A 16,438-nucleotide genomic window follows, 5' to 3' on the forward strand; every position below is an offset into this window, starting at 1 on the left:
AATATAATGTTTTTGTTGATTCATTGTCATCGCTCCTGGAGTAAGTTTCTCGACAGCATCGTTGCTAACTAAGTTAGCAACTTACTGAGTTGAAATGCAATTTCCCATTGGAAACCTAGTAAGTTGCTAACTGGTTAGCAACGATGCTTTTGAGAAACGGGGTCCTGGATAGCACCTCAATCCCAAAGGGTGTGCCCAGGAGTGGGAAACGACATCAAGGCTGTGTGTGTTCCACATTGGTCCCTGATTTTTCTCTAATCATTTCTCCATTGTGATCTATCACAATTCCACAGGTGGACTTCCCTTTGGAGTTTATAAGTACTGTGTGTGTGTGTGTGTGTGTGTGTGTGTGTGTGTGTGTGTGTGTGTGTGTGTGTGTGTGTGTGTGTGTGTGTGTGTGTGTGTGTGTGTGTGTGTGTGTGTGTGTGTGTGTGTGTGTGTGTGTGTGTGTGTGTGTGTGTGTGTGTCCACCTGGCAAGATGGATGCAGGGAGAGTACACTCAGGGAGTCCCCAAGCTAGTATGCTGCTTTAGCAGCACATACTAGTTCCACCGGCATCAAATAATGCAATAATGCAACCTTGGTGCAGTTCAGCTCCCTCTTACCTGACAAATGTCATTTCAATTCTGTCTCTAATATATTTCCCTTTGATGTCTACTGAAGTATGTTGTTACTACTAAAGCAGTGGAATCTGTGGAATAATTTTAGCATAATATTAAATAATTTTGATATTGCTTGCCATTTATTCAGAACTCCAAACTATCAATTAGAATTGAGGTGTGTGTGTGTGTGTGTGTGTGTGTGTGTGTGTGTGTGTGTGTGTGTGTGTGTGTGTGTGTGTGTGCGTGCGTGCGTGCGTGCGTGCGTGCGTGCGTGCGTGCGTGCGTGCGTGCGTGCGTGCGTGCGCGCGCGCGCGCGCAAATTAGACCACAAAGTGAGTGAACTGACCTGTGTGTTCAATTACTCCTCCATTACAAGATGTTGACATTGCCTATCCCACTGATGTGAACCCACATCTATATTTATATAGTGTGTGTATACATATACATATATATATATATATATATATATATATATATATATATATATATATATATATAATATTGTCTCGGTTAGGTAATTCACAGAGTATTAAAATTAATGTAATGTATAGGCCTAAACCCCAACCCCAATTATCAAATCAATAATGCTCTGCTCATGTTATTCCAACTCTGTTGAGGGCGAGGGTGTGTAACTTTTTCACAAACGAAAAAAAGAGCACCAAGGGAGCACCTTGCATCATGACGTGTTGTTGATTGGCTGTGTGCCGATCGTAGGAAGTAGTGGCAGGGAAGCAAATTGTATCTTTCCATTTCCTCGTCCTCGACGGCGGAGTTTCCCACTAGTTCATATAAAGCCATGTGGGCCCATGGCACTTCACACACACTGACAGACAACTTGCAACCTAAACACGCCTGCTTAGCCAACTTCAATCAGGAGTCATTATGAACACACGCATGGTAAGTAGCCCACAGATGAAAACTCAAAGGCGAGTTTGAGCTGCATCAATTATGGCTTACGATGGGGATGTGATGGGTTTGGAACCTGAGCTCATACATGTCTCGCCACCTCTGTGATTTGTCACTAAACATCCACCTCATTTTCCAGCTTCTTCTCTTGACCACTGTCGCAATTGGGATTATGTGCTGCGCTTCGGACTCAGAAGGATGCAAGCGCGAGGACCGCGCCTGGAAGCACCTGCGCAAGCACTGGAGGCATGGGCATCCTCTGTTGCTGACACCGACTCCCGTGACAGACAGCGAAGCACCTAAAAGCTGCCGGGACTTCATCCAGGACCAATGCCGGTCCCCGTCTAAAGACCTCAGTAACCGCTCGCTCTCCCCCTGGCGGTACAGGTGAGGAAGCACGACGCTTTGGCTATTTCATTCATTTATTGGATGTGTTTGATGTGATTCACTTAAAGCAGTCATACAGTAGGCCTATACTAATTCAGAGTCATGCTCCAGAAATCAATGCCATATTATTCGCACTAGCCTACATGTGAAAGTAACACACTTTGCGCACATGTGGATAACTGCTGTAGCCAGCAGACACACCTTTGTTTTTGTTTTTGTTTTTTCAACTGTAGGCCTATTGCCATTAGGCCTAGGCCTACTTATTATAAAAACGTGGCAACAAAAAGCAGCAGGACAGCATCTAATCAGAGCATAGGCCTACTAAAGCAGAGGTGCAGGAGGCGGATGAAAAGCAATGCATTGATTAGATGGGATGGAGGCAATTGTAGGATTTTCTGGCAAACGTTTCTCTCAGCATCGCACCCAGTCTTACGTATGATGTCGATGTCTTTTCATTTCAGAATCGACGAGGATGAAAACAGGATTCCGCAAAGGATTGGAGTGGCAGAGTGCCTGTGCAACCACTGCATCATAAACGGCAAGGAAGACTCGACCTACAACTCCGTCCCAGTCATGCAAACCATGATGTTCGTCCGGAGGACACCGTGTCCTGCTGAGCCCGGGAACTATACCTTTAAAACAGAATTTAAGTCCGTACCGGTGGCATGTACATGTGTCACTCCTATATCATAGGAACATTAACTTTAAACTCTTTAAAAGAGTGGTTAAAAAGAAAATGTAGTGATATGATTCACATTTTGTTGTATTTGTTTTAAAATACACTCGTCTGGCTAACAGTAGGCCTACTGCATATATTGACTTACCAGTAGTATAGGCAGATGATAAAGCACCTTAAGTAGCGTAGCTACTTGAATATTGTAAAGGCTAGTCCTAGAATAGGACGGCAGCTGTTTTTTTATATTTAAATTATTTATTATGTAATGTATATTTATTTATGTTACGATGTGTGCATTTTTTACCATATTTGTTATTTATCAGTTTTTTATATAATAGCCTATTGGCCTTTTGGTGAAACAAATGGGAGAGGCTAAATAACTGGTTCTCAAAAACATTGAAATGTTTGTGTTATGTAACAAATGTAAATAAAAATCTGAAACGATACATGTTTGATATGTTTTTTTTTTCATACGACCTGACGCGCGCTTTTTACTTGAGCGCCTGGTTGAGCGCACTGAACACGAGTAATAGGCTACTTACTTACCACCACTAGGTGACGCAGATGGCTCAGAGTAAGCAAGCTTCCCACTGTTTCTTTTCTTTTCTTTTTTTTAAACTCTGGATCGCCACAGATTTTTTTTCTAGGAAGACTAAAAGGGCTGTGGGATCACCGAAACAAGTCTGTAATGATGACGCACTTTTCTGCGACTTGGCCAAAAGACGCATCACAAGCGCTCACCAGAGGAATGAAGTGATGCTGCATGAAAACTTCTCTGTTGTGTTAGACAGGGTATGAAAGATGACTAGCTCCATTCTGTATGCACTGAGCATCCTATTTAAACCCGCAGGAGGTCAGTAGCTAAATAATGCCATTTTAAACTGACGAGTGGTTAAGTCGAGTCTGAAAGTAGCCTATTGTATCAATGACGTTCTTGGAAATATCTTTTGGGTGCAAAACGCTACAGAAGGGGTTATATTAAATGGAGGAATTCCAGAGACAGGAGTACATGCATTTGATGAACTTGTAATCTGCTCGCAAGAGAATGTGTTTATACATAATACATAGCCTATGTAGCTTGTACATAATGTATAGGCCTACTGTATATCTATATACAGGTAATTGGAGATGTACAACTTAAGGGTGCAGGGTTTCACTTTAGAATGGATTCAATGACAGTGGGACTCAGAGTTACCAGATGAGATTGATGATTTCCAAAAAAAATGCTAAAACAAATTAAATTAAATTAAAAAAAGCTAAATCCCACCAAATTTAAACTTAATTCTAAATTCTCCACCAGGAGCTGCCCATATTGAAATTCACTTGGCCAGACCATGCACCCCAACGACCATGCACCTCCTCCTCCTCTTCCTCCTTCTCCTCCTTCTCTTCTTACTCTTCCTCCTCCTCCTCTTCCTCCTCCTCTTTGTTCTTCCATCCCAAACCCCCTCTCAGCTGGGCGTGGCGCTCAGGCGGCTGTACAGTACGCACAGGTCTTGGCGGCTGTTCGTACAGTACGCATGGGTCTCGCCGCGGTGAGGGGAAGAGGGATGGATGGATGGATGGATGGATGGATGGATGGATGGATGGATGGATGGATGGATGGATGGATGGATGGATGGAAAGACTGATGGATAGACACATTTGGCCGGTGAACTGTGGATGATTTTGGCCTGCTCCTCCCCTCAATGGTATCAGTCCTCATGCTGCTACAGCAGCGCTCTCCAAGACAGTCAGATTTAAATAAAGCATGTTGGCTGTTGTGGTCAAAATAGCTCGCATTAGACAATTAAAATGTTGTCACAGGCTTCATTGTCTCTCTCAACGCCTGGTGAACCAGTTTTGGCAGAAAATGCCTGGCCTGATTTTTGGTCCCAGACCAGCCCTGATGAACGGACAGCTATACGGGCAAATAAAAAGAAAGAAAAGCAACAGCAAAAACAAACAAAAACAAAAAACACAAATAAACAAAAGTCAAAAGCACCAGAGAGCGTGGGCCGCCGCTGGAGATGCCAGTCTTGGTTTGTGTGTGTCCTTTTGGGAGGGGTTTGTGTAGATTTTATACAGTGTTGTAAATGTGTACATTTTATACAGGTTATGAATGTGTGGAGTGGGAAGAGGTTAAGGTGGATGGATCTTTTTGTTCTCTCATCGCCACCGCCCTGTACCCATACACCCACCCCTCTCTCCGAAATAAACTCTGATGTCTTTTTTGTCTTTTTTAATAACGAACAATAAATTCAGTTGATCTCCCCACCCCAGGCTCTTTAAAAAGACCCTCCACCCCACTCTCTCTCTCTCTCTCTCTCTCTCTCTCTCTCTCTCTCTCTCTCTCTCTCTCTCTCTCTCTCTCTCTCTCTCTCTCTCTCTCTCGGTCTCTCTCACTGACTCTCTCGCTCTCTCTCTCTCTCTCTCTCTGCTCCCCTGCATTCTTGTCCTGTTTGTGAATGAGAGAGCTGAGAATAGGAAATGCTGTGCTTGATTATGTATATTATGATATGATATATGCTTTTAAAAAGAAAAGTTTATTCTAGAGCTCAAATGAAAATGATATGCAGTATTGCTTTTTCTTTTTTTCTTCTTTTTTAAAGTTTTGTTTTCTAGCTCAACTCCAGTTATAAAAACTTTTTTACTTGTCCCTCGTTTGTTTTTTAGTTGAAACAAGTGTGAGAGGTTGCATCTGGAACGTCTGAAAATGAGGAGCTGCTCCCTCGAGCTTTTTTGTGACTGGCGAAAAAAATCTTCTAAATAAACTATTTAGATAAAGAGATTGACTGACAGTTTCCCCTTTGTCTGTTTTTTATTATTCTTTTGTTATTTGCAGACCTTTATTCCATTACGGAAGTAATATAGTCTCAAATGAAACAACAACTAAATTCCTGTACGAGCCGTTTCTGTGATGCAGTAATTCACAGATATGAGTGTAGTGTCTCTTCTTTCACATACTGTACGTCAAACCAGACAGTAAGTGCTTGCTCAATGGTGTGCCTTACATTGGTGAATAAAGATGTGGGGAAGTCATGGTGTAGGTGTCAAGTGCATTCGCATGCCGTGTTGCATTGCATTACGTAGCCTACAGCCTCAGTATGGAAATCACAGAGCTCTGCTGGTAAGGACCACGCTCAGGAACAGTGCCAGCTTATGTGTCCTTGTGTGTCCAACTGATAAGCTTTCACAGCTTTTGTTTTCACTCTTTTTATCTTTAAAAAACCAAAACTTTCCAAGGGGACTTGGTATGATGTTTGTGTTTGACCAGTAACAGTGACACAGCTTTCGCTTATGATCTAGGGCAGGGTCGGGAACCTATGTCTTTTATTTTATACGGCCCCCGATATCATTTTAATGATATTCAGCTTCACATGAAATATGACATATTTTGTAAAGGAATCTTAGAAAATACATTTGCAATACAATTAAGTTATATTCAGGGAACCTAGAGAAGGTGGTGTTTGTTTAAAAGGTGACTGCCTTCAATATAGGCCTAAAGTGAAGGGGGAAATCCTGGTTTGTGTTCATAGTACGGCCCTCTGAGGACTTTTATGGCCCTTGGATGAATTTGAAGTGGCCCTTCGAATGAAAAAGGTTCCCCACCCCTGGTGTAAATAATGAAGGTTGGTAGTACTGGAGAACTTCAGGGGGGCTTCACAGGGGCCCATATACTACATGTAGGCTATTATTAAAGTTATGAATGACATAAGATTGAATTCTGATGCTGGCAAATCATCCGTCTTGGTGCTACTAGATTTAAGTGCCGCTTTCGATACAGTTGATCATGCCATACTACTACATAGACTGGAACACTGGGTTGGCTTTACAGGCATAGTGATCAACTGGTTAAAATCATACAACAAAGAAGTTTCTTTGTCGCCATTGGAAGACATACCTCATCACTGATATCTCTGAACTGTGGGGTCCCCCAGGGCTCCATTCTGGGACCACTACTGTTCAATCTGTATATGCTGCCACTGGGACACATTATCGAGAATAACTCCATAAATTACCATAGCTATGCGGATGATACCCAACTCTACTTATCTATGTCCCCCAATGACTACACCCCCCTTGAATCACTCTATCATTGCATTGACCAAATTAACAAATGGATGTCTCACAATTTCCTCCAGCTGAACACAGATAAAACTGAAGTAATTATATTTGGGAAAAGAGAGGAGAGACAAAAGATTGCTACTATCCTAAACAAAGGGACTGAAAGCAAGGGATACAGTTAATAATCTTGGGGGTCCTCATTGACAGTGACCTAAACTTCAACGGTCACATGAAAACTATTACTAACTCTGCATTCTATCACATAAAAAACGTCTCTAAATTTAGGGGCCTTATGTCTAAACATGATCTGGAGAAGCTAATACATGCCTTCATTTCTAGTAAGGTTGATTACTGTAACAGTCTTTTTACAGGCCTCCCCAAAAAGACCATCAAACAGCTTCAACTTGTACAAAATGCAGCAGCAAGGGTTCTTACAAAAACAAGGAAGTTCGACCACATTACTCCAATTTTAAGATCGCTGCATTGGCTCCCAGTAAGCTACAGAATTGATTTTAAGGCAATGCTACTTGTGTTTAAATCATTAAATGGAATGGGACCCACATTTCTACTGGATATATTTCAGCTGTATGCACCAACCAGGTCACTAAGGTCAACGGAGAAGAATTTGCTGGTGATTCCAAAAGTCAAAACAAAGTGTGGAGAGGCAGCCTTTAGCTTCTATGCTTCAAAGCTTTGGAACCAGCTTCCAGATGACGTAAAAAATGCACCCACTATTGATAGCTTTAAATCTAGACTCAAGACAAAGCTGTTCTCAGATGCTTTCCCCTAGCTTAAATTCTATATCATTCTTATTTTTTGATTTTTATGTTCATGTTTATTTTTTTATTATTATTATTATTATCATTTTTACCTTGTGTTTTATCTTAATGTTTTAAATGTTCTTTGACTCTAATTTCTTTCTTTCTTTCTTCCCAGTTTCCTTTCTTTTTGCATTTGTTCGTTTTGTGAAGCACATTGAGTTGCACCTGTGTATGACCTGCTATACAAATAAACTTGCCTTGCCTTACCTAGGCACCTTCAAGGGTGGGTAAGAAGGTGGGCTTGAGATCAGAGGGTTGCAGGTTTGAATCCCACACTTCCACCACCTCCATGGTTGAAAAGCAATTGAGCAAGGCACTTAACCCCACACTGCTCCAGGGTATTGGGTCTGTAACCAATGCCCTGTTTCTAAATAACCGTAAGTTGCTTTGTCAGCTAATTGTAATGTGATGTGATGATGTATTCTCTGATTGAGGTGGGGTAGTGGTGCGCTTCCTAATGATGGTTTTCAAGCCACCATTGAAACCCATTTGAACACTAAGTGAGTACTGTCATGACTCGTGAATCTTCACCATTAACAAAGATCAGATCATGGCACACTCATGTGGTTTTCTCAATTCATATAGTAGGGCCTATATACATCATCACACCCCCAACTTATCTGGTCACTCCATAGGAGAAGACAGTGTTGCATCATCATAGTAATTGGATGTTTCATTCGTTTGGTTGTGGATGCAGAGGAGTGTTAGCCATGTAGATCTACCTACCTTCCCATCAGGGTTGGAGTGCACCCGCCCGTGTAAGGCATCTAACCAAACCTTGCTTCAAGGAGATTAGGATCCCTGGGGGAAGATGGGGGAATGGGGATGGGGATGGACATCAAGTGTCAGGCAAAAAAGGTTATGAAGTCAGGGCTCTAAATTAACACCTGCCAACCAGCCAAATGCTGGTGAAATTTCAGGTTGGCTGGTAGAAAAGACAACGTTACTTGCCACTTTGACCCATTAGTGAGTGTGTGTTTGGCTGAGATTAATATCTAGGTCTACTAGCCATTTTGACTAGTATTCAATAAAAGTTCATTTAGAGACCTCTATAAAGTGTATAATCTAGTGTAATATAATATACATGTAAGTGTAATGAATCTTGTTGATCTATTGCCATTGCTCCTGGATGGCATCAGCCTGATGGGGCAATCCCAAAAGGTGTGCCCAGGAATGGGAAACCTGGCCCTACATCACGGCCCATTTAGTAGGCTACCTGTGACGACAGCCAGGCTGGGTGTGTTGCACATGGGTACTTGATGTTTCTCAAATCATTTCATCCATCATGATCAATCGCAGTTCCACAGACCTACTGCCTTTGGAGTTAGTAAGTGTGTGTGTGTGTGTGTGTGTGTGTGTGTGTGTGTGTGTGTGTGTGTGTGTGTGTGTGTGTGTGTGTCTGTGTCTGTGTCTGTGTGTGTGTCTGTGTGTCTGTGTGTCTGTGTGTGTGTGTGTGTGTGTGTGAGTGAGAGAGAGAGAGAGAGAGAGAGAGAGAGAGAGAGAGAGAGAGAGAGAGAGAGAGAGAGAGAGAGAGAGATAAAGTGAGTGGACAGACCTATGTGTTCAATTACCCCACTGTAACATGATATTCACATTACCGACCCCACTGGTGTGAACCCACATCCTCTTTAAAAATCATAATATTTACTCCCATGTTGGAAATTCATATTGTGTCTGCTCTAATTATAATTCACAACATTTAAATTAACCAATTTATTTACCAAACCCAATAATCAAATAATAATGCGCTGCTCATGTTATTCCAACTCTATGAAGGAGGGTGTGACTTTCTCAGAAAAGGAAAAAAAAAGAAAGAGCACCCAGGGAGCACCCTGGCCGGAATGATAGGAAGTATCATGGCAGGGAAGCAAATTGTATCTTTCCATTTCCGATGGCGGACTTTCCCATTAGTTCATATAAAGCCATGTGGACCCATAGCACTTCAGACACACAGACAGACAACCTTCAACCTAAACACACCTGCTCACTTCAGGAGTCAATATGAACACACACATGGTAAGTCCACTTAGATCAGGGGTGGGGAACCTATGTCACTTGAGGCCGTCTTATCCGACTCCCGATATAATGTTTGACAGTTTCATGTGAAATAGGACATGCTTTGTAAAGAACTTAGAAATTACATTTGCAATAGATATATTTTCAGAGGGGCCTAATGAAGGTGGGGTCTGCTGTGCAGGGAAGTCCTGGTTTGTGTCCATAGTTTATTATGCGAGTTTGAGCCACCCAATATATGGCTTACGATGGCGATGTGGTGGCTTTGCAATCTGAGTCCAGGGGTGTCGTACAGGGCGGTGACGTGTGACTGAGTTACCAGGGCCCCATGTAGGCCTACATAGGGGGCCCACACAGTGTCTGATTTATGTGGATATGGTCCATTGGAGCTGTTTGTACATACGGCCCACAATTTGCTGCTACACCCCTGTCCGTAACTACCATTGAGGACACAGAGGTCATGTCCTCAGTATTTTTTTCAGTAATGTAAAATTTATCTATGATGAAAATCAACATATGATCAACAATGATAAATTCAGTCTGTATACATTTATCCTCAAGGCAGTGATTAATGAAAACAAACGTAAGAGTTTGACTGAAGTGTCTGAAGTATTCTAAATGTATACGGTATGCTGTGCAGCACGCAGCATTTGAACTCGGTATTTGAAAATGTCTGGTTACGGCCCTGGCTACGCCCCTGTCTGTGGCCATCCATCTCTCACCACCTCTGTGAGATTTGTCACTAAACATCCACTTCACTTTGCAGCTTCTTCTCTTGACCGCTGTTGCGATGGGGATTATGTGCGGCGCTTCAGACCCTAATGGATGTCTACCCGCGGATCGCGCTTGGAAGCACCTGCGCAGGCACTGGAGGCATGATGATCATCAGCTGTTGGTGACACCGACTCCGGTGACAGACAGCGAAGCAGCTCCTAGAAGCTGCTCTGAGTTCATTCTACAGTCCCCGTCTAAAGACATCAGCGGCCGCTCGATCTCCCCCTGGCGGTACAGGTGAGGAAGCGCACCCCCTTGGCTACTTCATTCATTCATGGGTGTATCGGTAACACTCTACTTGACGCAGGCGTCATATGCATGACATAACAATGTCATTACAGTGCAGTCATAATACAGTCATTAATGTGACATTATGTCAATGTCATAAACATTTTACAACTTTATCATTAAAGGTACACTGTGTGAGATTTTTAGTTGTTTATTTCCAGAATTTTTTTCACGAATACTTACCACCACCATCAGATTCTAAGTATTCATTATGACTCGAAAAATGGCACTTTTCATACATGAAAAGGGGGGTCTTCTACGTGGTCCGCCATTTTGAATTTCCAGAAATAGCCATTTTTAGCTGCAAAGATGACTGTACTTGGGCCATACTAAAGAATATTAGTTTAATACTTAATAAACTTTCATGAAAAGATCAACTTTGGCAATAGGCTGCCCAGTTTCAATGAGCAGCAAAGTTGCAGTACCTTTTTTGACCATTTCCTGCACGGTGTACCTTTAAGTGACATTCAGTTATGGAAAAGACAGCCCAAACAATGTCAACTTCTGACTCTCTTATGACTGTGTCATGACACTGTTTTGACACTATTATGACACTGCTGTGTCATCCGTATGACGCAGGCATCAAGTAAAGTGTTATCGATGTATCTGATGTGCTTCACTTGGAGCTGTCATGCAGTAGCCCTTTGGTGTCCAAACAAAGGCCCGCGGGCCAAATCCGGCCCGGGTATGGCAAGCATTTGGCCCGCCATCATTGGCCCACCATTATTGCCATTACTTAGCCTAGAATAGCCTAAATAGCCTGGGCAACGATGCAGCTAAAAAAGGTTCTGATCATCGCATAAGCAGGAGGCAATGAAAGACAATACAAAGGGGAAAAAGGTAGGATTTCCTGTCTCTCAGCATCTCATCCAGTCTTGCGTATGATATCGATGTCTTTTCATTTCAGAATCGACGAGGATGAAAACAGGATTCCGCAAAGGATTGGAGTGGCAGAGTGCCTGTGCAACCACTGCATCATAAACGGCAAGGAAGACTCGACCTACAACTCCGTCCCAGTCATGCAAACCATGATGTTCGTCCGGAGGAAAGCATGCTCAGAGTCGGGCAAATACACCTTTGACACAGAACTAAAGTCCGTACCGGTGGGATGCACCTGTGTCACTCCTATGGAACATTAACTTTAAACTCTTTAAAAGAGTGATTAAGAAAGAAAAATATGTAGTGATATGATTCACGTTTTGTTGTGTTTGTTTTAAAATACACTTAGTTAAGCGATATGGGCTTACTCTGCGGCAAATTGGGTTGACTTACCAGTAGGCCTATAAGCAGATGATTAAGCACCTTACATTAAGTAGCGTGCGCTACTTAGATAGGCCTAGGGCCTACTGTAAAGTCCTAGGATTTGTATTTTTTTTAACCATTTTATTTACTATTTATCAGGGTTTTTTTCTATAGTAGCCTATACTACCTTTGGTGGAATGGGAGAGGCTACATGGCTTTAGCATGTTCTCAAAAATATTTACATGTTTGTCTTATGTAACAATGTGAATAAAAATCTGAAAAGATATTTTTCTTTCTTTTTTTTTTAGCCTAACACATTTAATACTAGACCTCCGACAGAATCATTAATAGTCATTAGGAAAATAAACACAAAAAGAATGGCAAAAGATTCGTCAAAACCTCTCAATTCTAGACATAAAAACCAGTTGGTCTATTTTTGACGCGCGCTTTTCACTTGAGCGCCTGGTGACTGAGCCAGAGAGAATGAGCGCACTGAACATGAGCGCTTTGAATATGAGCACTTACCACCACAAGGTGACGCCAATGGCTCAGAATCCCGCTGGATCACCAAAACAAGCGTGCAATGACGCACTTTTTCTGCGACTTGGCCATCTACGCTCATCACAAACGCTCACCAGACTGGAGTGATGCCGCATTGAAATTTCTCTGTTGTGTTATACAGGGCATGAAAGATGACTAGCTCCATTCTGCACGCACTGAGCATCCTAACTAAACCCGCCGGAGGTCAGTTGCAAAATATGCCTTTTCTTTTACTCTGATGAGTGGTTAAAACGATTAGAGTACTACGAGTAGTTTACACAAATGAAGTTCTTGGAAATGTCACTTGGGTCCAAAACAGTGCTACACAGAGGGGTTCCATGAATTCCAGAAACAAGAGTAAATGAACTTGTACTCTGCTCCAAAGAGAATGTGTTTATAGTCCATGTGTTTATAAACAGTTTGTAACGAGGTTGTGAGGCAACTTCTTTGGATTACAGTGGGTTCAGTCCAACTCTTTGAAGAGATTTTGATATTCAAACTCTTAACAGCCCTAGGATTTTATGATTGTATCGCTATCAATATCCCTCAGACAGATTACGATAAGCAGGATGCGCAGTCCATATTCTTCAGGTTCTCTCTCTCTCTCTCTCTCTCTCTCTCTCTCTCTCTCTCTCTCTCTCTCTCTCTCTCTCTCTCTCTCTCTGTGTTTGTTGTGCTTTCACAGACAGCATAATGATAAGGAATGCTGGGTAGATAGGACAACCGTGGCCCTCTGGTTAAGGGAGTTGGTAATTTCAAATAGCCTACTAGAAGTACCCTTGAGCACCTAACCCCACTTTTCTCAGGGACTGTACAAAGTAAAATTTAAGTCGCTTTGCATAAAAGCATCAACTAAGTGTAACGTCAGTCAGGCAACACTGATCAGGCACTTTTATAGCAACTCAACAGTAAAGTATCTAAGTCCGTATTGCTACAGGGAAGTGGTTCCAGACAGTTCCTGGAGCAATACAGAGTTAGAAACTTTACTTAGTGACACAGATAATATGGGATTCGAACCTTCAACCTCCTGCAACCTTCCAAGACCAACGTCCTAGTAACCACCAGAAGGCCACGGCTGCATAGCAAATGCCTCATTGTGAAAGTGAAAAAAGTGAAAGCCCATTGGGAAACTCCAACTCCCATTGTCATTGTGACACAGCACTCCACAGCACACAAGTGAACACTGCACACTGCACACAACGAAATTGCATTTATGCCTCACCCGTGCAAGGGGGCAGCCCTCAGTGGCGCCCCATGGGGAGCAGTGCGGTGGGACAGTACCATGCTCAGGGTACCTCAGTCATGGAGGAGGATGGGGGAGAGCACTGGTTGATTACTCCCCCCACCAACCTGGCGGGTCGGGAGTCGAACCGGCAACCTCAGGGATGCAAGTCTGACGCCCTAACCGCTCATGATTGTGCATAGGTGCCGGAAAGAGAGATTCAGTGGTGCATTTGCATCACTAGTTTTGGGTTCCCTAAAGGAGGCTTTCTCAACTTTTACTGCAGTGCAGCAGCAGTGACAGCAGGAATAAAGAATGAGGGGAAAAAAAACGTTAGCCTGATTCTCACCGACGATGCGTATGTGTAGCTCCGGAGCCAGCTGGTGGAGCGGAGCTAAACCCACACACGCACCGTCGGTGAGAACCAGGCTTAAAAAAACGTACCACCACTTTAAAACTCGTTCCGGCGGCCTTGTCATTGTTGCCTTGCCTTGTTTCCCAGAGGTTTCCGAAATTATAATAAAGGTCCGCAACACTGTTTGATGCTCCCAAAAATGTAAGCACGACGTTTCTGAGTCTCAGTCCTTCATCACAGGGCAACTGTTGTGCTATTACATTTTTGGGAGCATCAACAGTAACAGTGTTGTGGAATATTTGGTCCATCAGCTGTGCTACTGATCTGTGCGCACTCTCTGACTTTTTGTTGTTTTTCCAGAGGTTTCTGTCAGCCAGGCGGATGGCTCCCAGCAGCAGGCGTTGCTGGATGCCCTGGAGGCCAACCAGAGGCAGCTCCAGGAGCACCTGCAGGGCCTGCTGCAGGGAGAACCAGAGGTGGCCCAGGCTCTAGAGGCAATACGGAACCAGAACCAGACCCAGAACCAGGCCGACTGGGCCAGGGAGCAGACGGACGACGTGACCTGGAGCTTTACCCGCGAGTGCCTGGTGCTGCTGCTAGGGCTGGCGCGCCACCTGGCCAAGCTGAGGGAGGCCTTCGATCATGCCCAGCAGAGCTCGCTGGCATCCACCTCAGGTGAGACTAGGGCTGTAACGATGTTGTATCGAAATGGTACAGTGACGGTACTGTATCCGGATACGAGAAGGCAGCTCACTGGCATCCACCTCAGGTGACACAGACCCTCGAAAAGAGCAAGAAATAGTTTTTGCATAATGCGGTGGTGCACGGCATGGGTGTCAAAAGTAAATGCAAAAGTTAAAAGAGTTTCTTTCCAACCCAGTATACTTATCTGAGTAAGCATTAGACTTGTGTACTTGTCTCGTGTATGATACGATACGATACAATATGATACGATAGTACTTTATTTTCAGTTTGTACTGAAATTAATTTTGCATCCCTGAGCAAGACTTGTTTAAGACAGGACATACGCATAACATCACAAGACCTTTTTTTTGTATACAGTGCAGAATGCGGTGGTGCTGCACGACGCTATTGCATCCATACTAAAGATGTCAAAAGTAAAAGCACAAGTAAAAAAAAAGAGAACAACACAGTTAAAGTATCTGAGTAACCAGTAGACCTGTGTACGGTACTTGTCTTACAATCAGCTGACTCTGCGCTGTTTGGATCCAGTCTGTGGTGGTCTCTTGTTAGGTTTTTAGTGTTTTTCAATATTAACACAGTTTATCTACTTCACTTGGTACAATTGAGTGAACGGTCTAACAGCTATGTAATATCATGTGCTAGTGTTGTACCATGATTTTACCTTTACCTGTACTTTTGACCAGAGTAGAAGAAGAAGTAGTCTTCCAGATGTAAGTACAACTCTATTGGTATGGTATTGACATGATATTGTCTCTCCATCTCCCACTCGCTCCCTGTCTCCATATACACTATTATGTCTTTTGTCTGTAATAAAACCTTTAGACCCTGTACATTATAATGTACATACCGGTATATACATACATTATAACATACATTACAAAAAGTCCACAACTCGAGGACAATTTCAAATTGAATTAGAAACACATAATTTTAAAAAAGAAATCGAAAATCTGCCCTGATGTTGACGATTTTAAAATATGTTTCACCCTATTTTATTTATTTATTTATTTAATGATTTTGTTCAGCACCCAGACTGGTTGATGTAGATGTCTGTTTGTTGTGTTTTTTCGTTATATTCCTGAAGCAGACCCTCTCCAGCATCAGCGCCAACGCCGCCCCAACCCAGACGCCGCGCCTCCCCTGCCCCCCGACGTGCTGAGCGTGTCCCAGCAGAGGGCGCTGTGCGCTGGGCTGCAGTTCGCCGTCACCCTGGGCCTGTGCCCGTACCTGGTGCCGGGGGTGGGCGTGCCGTTGGCGCGGCGCTCTGCTCTGGGGGCAGCGGTGGAAGGGGCGGTGAGGAGAGACGTGTCGCCATCTCCCGAGCGGCGTCTCCTGGTGACGGCCTGCGCTCTGCTGGAGCTGGGCGCCGTGCCGTCCCTGGCCACCGAGCTCTTCACCCGACACCTGGGGGACGTCATGGCCGCCCTCTGCCAGCTGGGACACCGCCCGCAGAGACCTGAGGGGGGCGCTGTGCTCACTGAGAAGGTACAGTAGTGGGTTAAAGTTTTACCCATTTTAGCCTGGAGCGACATATATGCTGCATTCAGGGTCTTGAGATTTGAGCTGTTTATTAAAAATGTGGGTATGTTAGAGCTGAATGAACACATTCTTAAAGGTACACTGTGCAAGATTTTTTGTTGTTTATTTCAAGAATTCATGCTACCCATTCAATAATGTTACATTTTTCATGAATACTTACCACCACCATCAAATTCTAAGCATTCATTATGACTGGAAAAATTGCACTTTTCATACGCGAAAAGGGGGATCTTCTCCATGGTCCGCCATTTTGAATTTCCAGAAATAGCCATGTTTAGCTGTAAAAAAAGACTGTACGTGGGCTATACTAGAAAATATTAG

The 16,438-nt window shown here is 43.4% G+C and overlaps 2 protein-coding genes across 3 annotated transcripts in view; both read left to right on the top strand.

Annotated features, from left to right (window-relative positions):
- The first annotated feature begins 1,433 nt into the window (after positions 1–1,433).
- Positions 1,434–3,017, top strand: il17c (interleukin 17c). 2 transcript variants are annotated; one of them, XM_063196044.1, is made up of 3 exons: positions 1,434–1,499; positions 1,648–1,895; positions 2,357–3,017. In XM_063196044.1, the coding sequence occupies exons 1-3, from the start codon at positions 1,485–1,487 to the stop codon at positions 2,586–2,588; spliced, it is 495 nt and encodes a 164-aa protein (XP_063052114.1). In that variant the 5' UTR covers positions 1,434–1,484; the 3' UTR covers positions 2,589–3,017. The 2 variants fall into 2 exon arrangements, with proteins under 2 accessions (XP_063052114.1, XP_063052113.1); XM_063196043.1 differs by lacking the exon at positions 1,434–1,499 and having other exon boundaries at positions 1,579–1,895.
- Positions 3,018–12,400: 9,383 nt separating this feature from the next.
- tango6 (transport and golgi organization 6 homolog (Drosophila)) overlaps positions 12,401–16,438 on the top strand; it is a 63,324-nt gene continuing 59,286 nt past the window's right edge. Inside the window, exons 1-3 of the mRNA XM_063196829.1 lie at positions 12,401–12,500; positions 14,234–14,548; positions 15,663–16,063. Coding sequence (XP_063052899.1) covers positions 12,449–12,500; positions 14,234–14,548; positions 15,663–16,063 — 768 coding nt within the window. The 5' untranslated portion in view covers positions 12,401–12,448. The remainder of the gene's footprint in view (positions 12,501–14,233; positions 14,549–15,662; positions 16,064–16,438) is intronic.

This window comes from Engraulis encrasicolus, chromosome 4 (assembly GCF_034702125.1).
Source record: "Engraulis encrasicolus isolate BLACKSEA-1 chromosome 4, IST_EnEncr_1.0, whole genome shotgun sequence".
Classification (NCBI taxonomy): Eukaryota; Metazoa; Chordata; class Actinopteri; order Clupeiformes; family Engraulidae; genus Engraulis; species Engraulis encrasicolus.

Excerpts from the sequence above, each read along its gene's own strand:
- il17c (XM_063196043.1), top strand. The coding sequence starts at position 1,597 with ATGTCTCGCCACCTCTGTGATTTGTCACTAAACATCCACCTCATTTTC. Across the intron at positions 1,896-2,356 it reads CTCTCCCCCTGGCGGTACAG|AATCGACGAGGATGAAAACA; the intron begins GTGAGGAAGCAC and ends TTTTCATTTCAG.